General features: G+C 38.7%; 1 protein-coding gene across 1 annotated transcript; it reads right to left on the bottom strand.

Moving 5' to 3' along the window:
* Nucleotides 1-4,504: 4,504 nt before the first annotated feature.
* On the bottom strand, nucleotides 4,505-7,058 carry LOC132285257 (GDSL esterase/lipase 1-like). The gene is made up of 5 exons (XM_059787426.1): nucleotides 6,644-7,058; nucleotides 6,384-6,505; nucleotides 5,376-5,600; nucleotides 5,032-5,287; nucleotides 4,505-4,920 (listed from the first exon to the last, which is right to left on the bottom strand). The coding sequence occupies exons 1-5, from the start codon at nucleotides 6,909-6,911 to the stop codon at nucleotides 4,682-4,684; spliced, it is 1,110 nt and encodes a 369-aa protein (XP_059643409.1). The 5' UTR covers nucleotides 6,912-7,058; the 3' UTR covers nucleotides 4,505-4,681.
* Between the last annotated feature and the right edge of the window lie 3,516 nt (nucleotides 7,059-10,574).

Raw genomic sequence — 10,574 nt, 5'->3', positions numbered from 1 at the left:
CGAACACACAATTTGCCTCGGATCCTAAGTGTCCGAGACAGCTTCGGACCCTAAGTGTCCTATTCAGCAATATTCCTCCACGACTCAATGCCGAGGAACAATTCGCCTCGGATCTAAGTGTCCGAGACAGCTTCGAACCCTAAGTGTCCTATTCAACAATATTCCTCCACGACTCAGTGCCGATGAACAATTCGCCTCGGATCCTAAGTGTCCGAGACAGCTTCGGACCCTAAATGTCCTATTCAGCAATATTCCTCCACGACTCAGTGCCGAGGAATAATTCGCCTCGGATCCTAAGTGTCCGAGACAGCTTCGGACCCTAAGTGTCCTATTCAGCAATATTCCTCCACGACTCAGTGCCGAGGAACAATTCGCCTCGGATCTAAGTGTCCGAGACAGCTTCGGACCCTAAGTGTCCTATTCAGCAATATTCCTCCACGACTCAGTGCCGAGGAACAATTCGCCTCGGATCCTAAGTGTCCGAGACAGCTTCGGAACCTAAGTGTCCTATTCAGCAATATTCCTCCACGACTCAGTGCCGAGGAACAATTCGCTTCAGACCTCTGGTGGCCGGATTAGAACTTTTTCCTCCGGACTCCAAGTGTTTAATACCCTGTGGATATATCATAAGTTCATCATGATCCACCCCACATCAGGAACACACGAGAAAGAAAGAGTATGTATACGTCTACTGCAGGCAAGTCAAAGGCAAGAAGAGTTCACTTAACAGTTAGATCATTGTCCATATGAATCATCCTGAGATGTCAATTAAACTGTTAAAAGGATCTCCTTCTTCCCATCATCCTTACTTTTTCTCGGATAGCATAAATCCGAAACATAAAGACAACGTGTTTTGTTTGTCATAAAAACATTACCAGTCAGAAAAGTATGAACAATATCAAAAGCATACAGCAAAAACAAATCAGGTATTAAAAGCCTAAAACAAAAATTATATTTATTATCCCAAATATACTGTCAATAAAAACAAAATACATGATTCCACTTCCTCTTTGGATCGAAGGGAATAGATTCAAAAGCATCCACTATAGTAGGACTTGGGGTAGAAGGAATTGAAGCCGCAGGGGCAGAAGAGCCAGGAGTACCCTTCAGGTGCGCCTTCACCATCTCGGCAAAGCGGATTTCAGCTTCCAAAGCCTGTGGCCCTTTATCATATGGGAAGTGCACCCCCACCTGCTTGTCAAAAGCGTCCGGATCCATTGTCTTAGGGCCTGAGCCCTGATTATAGCCAGACCGGAACGCTTTAGCACTAGCCAGGTGTGCCAGACAGGAGTAGCGCCCCTGCATTTGCTTCTCCGCCTTGAAGCAAGTAGTAAGAGCCTCGGTCAGGCGTTGAATTTCGGCCTGAAGAGAATCCACCTTAGCCTCAGAGGCAGCCAACTGCCTCTTATACACATCCTTGGCTTCAGTAGCTATCTTCAGATTGGTAGAGGCAGTGGTGGCTCTCTTCTCTGCATTGTCAAGATCCTTCTCCAGCTTCTTGATGGAGAAAGATTGGGCTTCAGCAGTGGCGCAGAGGGCCATGGTGTGGTATAGACTCTGTATAAAAAGATAACAGAGGAACAAATATGAGCATAAATGGAAACATAAGTAAGCAAGAGTAACATAATTCTGAAGGAGCAATACGAACCTCTATGGCCCGGACCGGGGCAGAGGGGAGTAGTTGTTCCAACCCCATTTGGCTGATGGCTTCCTCGTCCTTTGGGAGCCACATCCCTCGGGCCACAGCCAGTGCAGCTGAAGGGTCTATGATCACAGAATCCCCTGAATGCAGGACTGACTTGTCAGCCCTGGTGAAGGAAGGAGTCCAAGGAGCCCCAGTTTCAGCCAGAACATATGCCTTGACTTCATCTTCAGGTTCGGCCTCTCCAGCCTTTTTCCCTCTACTTTTAGAAGGGACCTTGCCCTTGCCAGAGGATGGGGGGTTGAGGCGAGATTTCTTCATTGGTGGTTCCTCAACCTCCACCTTACCCTCAGTAGACCTAATAACGACCCAACCCTTGGGCATCTTCGGCTTTCTTTTTTAAAGCCTCAGCCCTCCGTATCTCCTCCTCAGTCATGGGGAAACTATCAAAGGATGGTAGAGACAGATCCATGAGGTTTGCAGCAACAGCACTGGAGGCAATATCCTTGAGGTTTGAAGAAGTTAGCAGGTCCTCGATAGGCGAGGGGTCACTCCAGACTCGTTCCTCAAGAAAAGAAAGTCTGTTCCTTATTGCGGAGGATGGGAATGTAGCTGAAAAAACACTAAGAAACTCATAAGTACGGCGAAACATTAAGACTTGGAAAGGAAAACAGCCAGAACACTTGGTATGAAGGGAGGTTAAGTATTCTATACCTAACTTCCCGAACTTGCGCGGGATGGGGAGCGTAATTGATTGGGGTCACGAACCATTTTCCTTTAACTATAACCATCCTTTCTTTCCACTTCTTCTCGGATGAAGGAAGGTTCGTGCATATCCTCTGATGAAGGGTAGAGGTAAAAAAAGAAGCGACCAGGCTCGGTCCCATGCTTAGATATATTATAAGTAAGTAGAAGGTCGGCAAAGGTCAAATCCAGAGCCTCTAATTTTCGGCACACCAACAGTGCCGAAATGATGCAAAAAAAATTAGGATTTACCTGAAGGGGGGCAAGACCTAACTTGTTGAGAACTAAATGATAAAAGGGGTGAAGAGGGAACCGGAGGGCGCTAAGATGCCCGACCGAAAGAAGTAACTCACTCTCTTCAATTCCCTCGCCGGAGGTAAAATCGGCACCCTCGGGATATTCTACAATTTTTACTCCCTCCGGAATATCAAATTCTTCCATTACCGAAGCAACAGAGAACTTGATGCGGCGAATAGAGATGATTGCTTTCCTCTCTTCATGAGTAAGAACATTATCAGAGCCTGAGATGGATGTCTCGGCTGGACGGGGGGAAGTACCTAATTGATTCAACGAAAGACGATCTGTAGAAACCCTAGGAGGGGGAACCCTAATGCAAATGGGGGAAGATAAAGGTGTGGATTCAGAATCCCCAATGTCTATACGTTCGGAAGTAGATGAAGTACTCATAATGAAAGATTGAAGAGAAAGATGCGAAAAAAAGCTAACCTGACAAGGCGATAGAATGAAGAACGCAGGAGTGCAGCTAGGGCGAATGTAACTCTTGCAAAATCTTGTACGACAGAGTAATAATGAAAGTCCTCGAACCATCTCTGAAGCAAAGTAAAAAACCGGTTTCAATTCCCTCTTTAATGGGAGCCGTCACTCAATTAAAAATGAAATTTGGGGCAAAGTGTGGAGGGAAAAAAACTCTCTCCAATAAGAAGCGTACATGTCATTACTACACATATCTACATTCCAAGGACGTATGAGGCCCGTCCGGATCAAGCCCAAATTATATTATCTTTCAGCCCAATACCACTTACGTTGGACCTTCAACACTGGATGAAAGCCTTAACCAGCCCAATATCACCTCATTGGAAGTACCGGCCCCTTCATGAAGTCATCCAACCCATATTACATCCGGCCCAAGTACACCATCTATGGTCCAGTCCTAATAAGAAAAGGACTCAACACAAAGGAAGTTTCCGTGTGAGAGATATTTTATATAGGAAGAGTTATACAAATAAAAGAACTCCATTTAAGGAGAATATTGTACATGGAAAAGGATTGGAGGACAAGCAATGCGAGTCCTACCATGATTCTACTATACTATTTGTGTATAAATAGAGGCTCAGACCTCCAATAAAGATATCAAGCAATTCTACGCTTTTCTATACACTATTCTTATTTATTCTTATTATTTTTGAGTGAGTTATTTGATTTTTCTCAATCATTATTGGTTGAGCGGAATTTTGCACCTACAGAATGGGATATATAGCATTACCTAATAATTTGAGCCTTTAGTTGTCACCCACATCGAATCCATTGTTAATCATGTGTAAAGATTCATTGTATATATAATGTGGAAGTGTGAACACATGAAATACATATAAGCAAGTTGTTTACTTAGATTGTTTTTGTAAGCTTGGCTTATAGCTATATATATATATATATATATATATATATATGGGTATTGATATTTATCCGAGATGTATAGAAAAAATAAAATGAAATAAAAATAATTTTGTCTCTCTACATTATGTCCTCTCCCTCTCTCAAAGTTTCTTGTTTTGATGTTTTTGTTTATATTAATTAATATTTATATCACGATAATGAGAATATCCAAAATAATATTAAAATAAAAATCCTAAAATGAGTTGACGGGTTGACCCGATCTATTTTTACACAAATCATATTTAACCCGTTACAAACGGGTTGAATATGGGTCACAATCCATATTTGACCCGTCCATATTTAACCCTACACAAACCCAACCCAACCCAACTCGCCCGTTTACCACCCCTACCAAGCACAATTTGGATACCATGAAATTAGTCTTGCGCACAACGTGGGAAACCCTCAGTGCCACAAAAACAAAAACAAGAAAAATTGAGAATCTTTTACATAATATACTAATCTCCAACTATAAATATTATTTAGTCATGAAGAAACTCATACACAAGAGACTCATACAGTCATACATAATCTGCGTAAGTAATCATAAAGGTAACAAATAGTTCATCCAACAAACAAGAAATCATATATCTTCAGGAATGCAGATGGATCAAAATCGTCTTATTTTACATGTTTGAATAGTTGTTTCAAATTGTACGGCCCTGTGACCTTGGGACTCCCTTCCCACAACAACTTACCCAGTTGCCAATTAGCCCCTTCAGTGGTATGAGCTCCATCAAACCAGACATACTCATTAGGGTTGCTACATAACTCATAATCTGTTGTTCCATTGTTTCCTCCACAGTTCTTTCCCCTGTATGGTCCACTCCCACAACATGCCGCCTTCCCTTCCTTGAAACCTTCATAGAAAACCACCACAAAAGCTACTTCAAAACATGATCAAATATCGAATATCACACAAGACAAAGCCAAGTACAGATACATAACGAAGAAGATGGTCACAGCGATACCGTATTTGGAAGGGTTGAAAACCATGTCATAGAGTGAATTGTAGTAATCGAATATGGAATATTTGAATCCTGGTAATTGGCTCTCTAATCTCTTGAGGGTGATGGACAGGATTCTGTTGTGTCGTCTTGCTAGCGCTGAGGGTAATTCATCACAATTTCCACCAACACTAGGTTTCATCGCTTTTGTGCCAGGTACGCAGCCCAAAGGCCCTGCATTCTGAAATGCAATTTTCCTTCCTCCCATTCTGTATACTTCCTACAACAACAACAACAAATACTTGCTATAGCCCTCGGGACTGAAATTTATAACCTTATGATGGAAAAATACCGAATGCTGTTCTTACTTTGAGAACATTTGTCAAGTTGCCAATCACCATTTCTACATACTCCTTCTGGAAGGATGCAGTTGCATTGGGGTTTTCCATGGAAAGGCTAAAGTAGTCGTTGCCTCCAATGCTGAACAAGTAAACAGCTCTCGTAAGCACCTTCTTGGCCTCTACATCTCCTACTTTCTGCCTCAACCACTTGTCCACATTCTTGAAATACCTTAGCTGCATATTTAGGTTTATCTGAAACAAAAGTGGGAATGCAGAATTAAGCACTTATATAGAGTAAAAAATCGTGCATAATAAGTTAATTACGTCAACTGATTCTTTCACTTGGAATTGTCCCACGTGATTAAGAACTAAATCAAGTATTGTCATTCAAATTTAAGTGAAAACAATGCAATAGATAAGACCTTATAAACCACAGAAAAGTCACAAAGATCCGTGTGTGGTTGTCGTTGTAGTTCAACATGTTGAATGTGCTTCTTTAATTTGGAAGCTCACTTTTAATTGTATTTGATAGCATAAACAAATACTACTTTTTATATAATATTGGGGCCACAAAGAAACTGAAATCTTGTAATCCTAAATTGTGCTCGCCAGTGCAAGTAAAATTTATATTTATAAAAAATTTTATAAATATGGGTACATTGCCTGACCTTCTAACAGAAGGTTTTTTTATTTTTTTTTTTATTTTTTTATTTTTTTGATAAGTAACAGAAGATATTTCCTAGTAGGATAAAGGGTTTCATTGTGATTTACAAGGCTAAACATGAGTGATTAAATGATGACTTGATTATTCAAACTCTTAAAGGTAAAAGAAGAACATGGAAAGAAGGAATATGATTCCCTTCACTTTTTCCATCATTTCTGCATAAAGCACACGATAATTCTTTTCAAAAAGATTAATTATTTCAAACTGATTAACATTACCCAAACCACAAACATGGGATGAGAGAGAGAGACAGAGAGAGCTACTCTTTCCTTCCTCTGACATACACAATTCTGAAAAAACAGAGCACGTACCGTTCCAGGATGTGTAGAATCAAGAACTCCAGCACCACCAGACGCAAAGTTGGACCCATCAGTAAAATTGTGCTCCCCGGGCTGTAAATATGGTGGAAGAATTGGCAGCTTCGCAAACAATGCTGCACCCAAATACCCAATTAAGCTAAATTCATATACATTGATGTAAATCTATACGTGTGTGTTTGTGTGTGTAAAGCTTCACTCAAATACCCCAATTGAGCTAAATTCATATACATAGATATATATATTTATATTACCAATAAAATCGGGGACTATACGGCCATCGCAAATTCGTCCAGTGGGGTGTTTGAAGTAGGTTTCTCCATACGGCCAGTTGCTGGATGAACTTGGTCCGCTGCCATTGGTGTACTGGTTATTCCCAGGATCGAAGAGCGAGTCTCCGAACACGAACAAGGCCGAACGTGATCTGGGTTTCTGGGATTCACCATAGCACTTGCTTGGGATCACAAGGATAGCGATGAAAACGAGGAGGACAAAGGAGTACTGGAAATTCACAAGTGCCATAGATGAGACTACTCTGTCTTTTATCTTCTTCTCCAAGTCCACTCACTTACCGTTTGTTGTTTTGTTTAGCTTTATTTTTGTCCTTGGACCAATTTAAATAGGTGTTTGTTTGGAGAAGAGATGCTTCTTGTACGCGTTAAGTTGTCTATATTAACTTCGGGATCTATGTTTGAATTAAATCTTAAAAATATAATTCAGCATTTGACATGACAACATATGAAGAAGATATTTAGTATGTAAGATACGTCATGCACCACGCAGTCCAGAATCGTTCATACACAACATATGCAGTATGTGAACACACACGGATGAACGACTCTAAAGACCGGCACACCATTTTTCTGGTGGGCCACCAATGAAATTGTTGTGTAATGGTCGGCTAAACAGATGCTCAGTCGGCATGTGTGTGAAACTGAGAATTCTAATCATCACATGTCAAGTTAGTCTTGGTGATTGATTTTTTATAGTACACAGTAAGATTGATTCTATTTCTCCAAAGTTTATCAAGGTCAAAGGAATCATTATTATGAAGCAAATGTCTAAATTATATGAGGTAAAATGCAGAGAATTTTAGTATCACACCTGTAAGAAAAATATTTTTAAAGTAACAATTTATACAAATTATTCTCCCCTAACACATTTAAGATACATTTTGTCCAAATTACAATTTATACATTACTTTTAAATAAAATATTTTTTTGAAATGACAACACCCGAAAGGTAAGATTAAAGTGCGAAAAGCACTTTACCATTAAAGTGGGGTGATCAATCACCCATTTATTTTTATTTTTTTTAATAAAGATTAAACACTTATTTATTTATTTATTTATTTTTTAAAAATATTAAACACTCATTTATTGCTATGTAATAAATATATATGCACATATATATTTTTGAAAATTAAGGAGTATAGCATTTAGTAAAGATTGAATACTAATTTATTCCTATGTAAAGAATTACACGTGCACACACATATAAATGTGTGAATGTGTGAAATTTTATTTTTTAAAATATATATTTAATGAAAACTTAAATATATTAAATTTTAATTGAGAATATTTTTTTCTTTTTTATAATTATAGAAAGAATTGGTATTTTTATTCCATATGAACTGTACATTAATCTGTGTGAGAACTTTCTTTTTTTTTTTTTTTTTGAGATATTTTTTTATTTCCATTTGACTAGTAAAGTTCTAATATAGATATTAAAACTTTATAATTATGAGTGTTATTAAGTCTTAGAAAATGTCAGGGTGGGAATTCGTGTTCGTGGATTATAATCGTATCGTGTCAATGTAAGAGTATTCTACTAAATAGGTAAACCCAAACCCAACCCATTTAATAATCGTGTCAGGAACCCTCAACACTATCCCGACCTGTTTATTAAACGGGTTAACTTTATGACCTGTTTATCAAAACGAGACATTTAATATTCAATCAAATAATAAATACTAGAAAAAAATTTGTCACAATTAACCCAAATATTCAAAATAAGAAGAAAAATCATAAGGCATAGTCAACGTTTATGTTAAAACGACTAACTTAACTGTCCATAGTAATTGGATTTAAACATGTAACATATTACATATGTTATATTCATGATTATGACATGTTGAGTTAAAAGGGTTATACATGTTGAACCCCCTCAACCTTAACCCGTTACGGTTAAGTAAACGGGATAATCGTGTCAACCCGTTTATGACCCAAACTTACTTATCTTGTGTCATATTCGAGTCGTGTCGGCGGGTCATGTCGTAATTTGCCACCCCTAAAAAATGTACAACAGTCAACTCAAAGAGAGATAATAGAGAGACAATACACTCTTAGGGGAAATATAGAGAGAGAATTTTTTTTCTTTTAAATACCTTTTCATTTAAAGACATTTTGCAAAGGCATTTAAATGGAAGGACTATTAGAATTAGGAAGCTCCCAAAACAGAACCCAAATTTATTTAGGTTACTTTAAGACGATACAAATCTCGTTTGTAGCGAGTGTGAACCTAAGTCACATAAAGCGGATGCAAGGGCGAATTTGAGAGCGGGAGTGCAAAAAACAGCGTGAGAGTAAGAGCGCACTCAGAGCGTAAGAGCCACATCCGTTGAGAAGGATTGTGTGATTTAGGTGTGAACTCTATTTATTTATTTTTTATTTTTTTCTCTTTGGGTGACTTGAACACGTTACTTTTTAGGATCAAATTGTATTGATACCTCTTGAGGTTTTGGTCAATGACACTCAACGAACGGTCAACGGCTTTTTTTATATTGACACCCCTGAAATTTCAAATGTCATATTTGCTTCTGATTATTTAATTTGATTAATTCACAAAATATCGACCCTATTAATTGCCAAAAATACCACTCGCCATCAAGCCTTGGATAGGGGGACACGAAACCCAACCACATACTTTCTCTCACCTCAATCAACTCATATTTCTCTGTAATCCCCTCTATAAACCACCACCAACACACCCAAACAACCACTAAAAAAAAAGGCATGGGTTAACCCAAACACAACCACAACAGATGATTTAGAAGCGATAGTCCTTTGACAATCAAAAAGTGTTTCATTGAATCCACAACAAAGACTCTATCAATAGCCATAACAGTCTTCTCTTTGATCTCCAATGACGAGCTCGAATCCATGAGCACCAGAACGATCCCGTGCAGCACCATCGCCGAGTTCTTCAACTCAGTCGTCCCAATCTACAATCGAGTTATCAAATTCCGAGCCTTAACTCGTATGGACTCCTTCTTCGACGACGACGACCTTAGAACAATGTCATCGTAGAGGACCCTGCTCTTGATCAAAGCATAAGCGTTGTGACAGTCCGACTTCGCCAAAACGGAATCGACAATGTTTTGGGTCTTAAGCTTGCCGTCGAGAAGGGTGGGATTTGACAGTCTTCTAAAAGAAAACGCGTTGGAAAAGGTATGAGAAACGGAGTGGAGGGGTGCTAGAGAGAATTGGGAGGTGGATCGGAGAAGTCGGTGAGTTGGGTCTTGAGATTGGTGAGTTGGTTCTAATCAGAAACCATTCGAATATGTGTGTGATGTATTAATTAAGTTTGGTTATGATAAAAAAACCAATCGATGTTTTCATTTTCTAGTTCATTCATTACTATTTTCTTCTTTTTTTTCTTTTTCTTTTTCTTTTTCTTTTTTTTTTTTTTTTTTTTTTTGATGATAATTGCATTTGAGAGTGAGTTGCAGTCTAGAGAGAAAGGAGTTTTGTAATGATGAATAAGCTGTGGTTGATAAACGATAGTTATTTTTAGGAGTGGCAATTCGTGTTGGCGTGTCACGTTCGTTTCGACATGATTATGACACGGACACAATTAAGGTTGATACGAACACGACACGATTATCTAAAACCCTTGACACAAATACGACACGATTATTATACGTGTAACACGACACGACACGCATAACCTGTTTAATAAATGGGTCAAGACTTGACATGATACGAAAAGAGACATTTAAGTCATTTTTTACACGAATACGACATATTTATTCTACACATTTTACTAAATGGATCATTTTTTACACAAATACGACAGGTTTATCTGACACTTTTAGTTAATTGGGTTAATCGTGTTTACAGGGTCAAATATGAACACGACACCGATTAGCCCAAACCCAAACCCGCTTATCTCATGTCGTGTTCG

The sequence above is a fragment of the Cornus florida genome, unplaced genomic scaffold, assembly GCF_030987335.1.
Source record: "Cornus florida cultivar Cherokee Brave unplaced genomic scaffold, ASM3098733v1 CherokeeBrave_3.0.0_Hap2_Chr11, whole genome shotgun sequence".
In the NCBI taxonomy this organism is placed as follows: domain Eukaryota; kingdom Viridiplantae; phylum Streptophyta; class Magnoliopsida; order Cornales; family Cornaceae; genus Cornus; species Cornus florida.
Note: the sequence above shows the minus strand (reverse complement) of the source record. Positions and strands in the feature narration are given on the sequence as shown.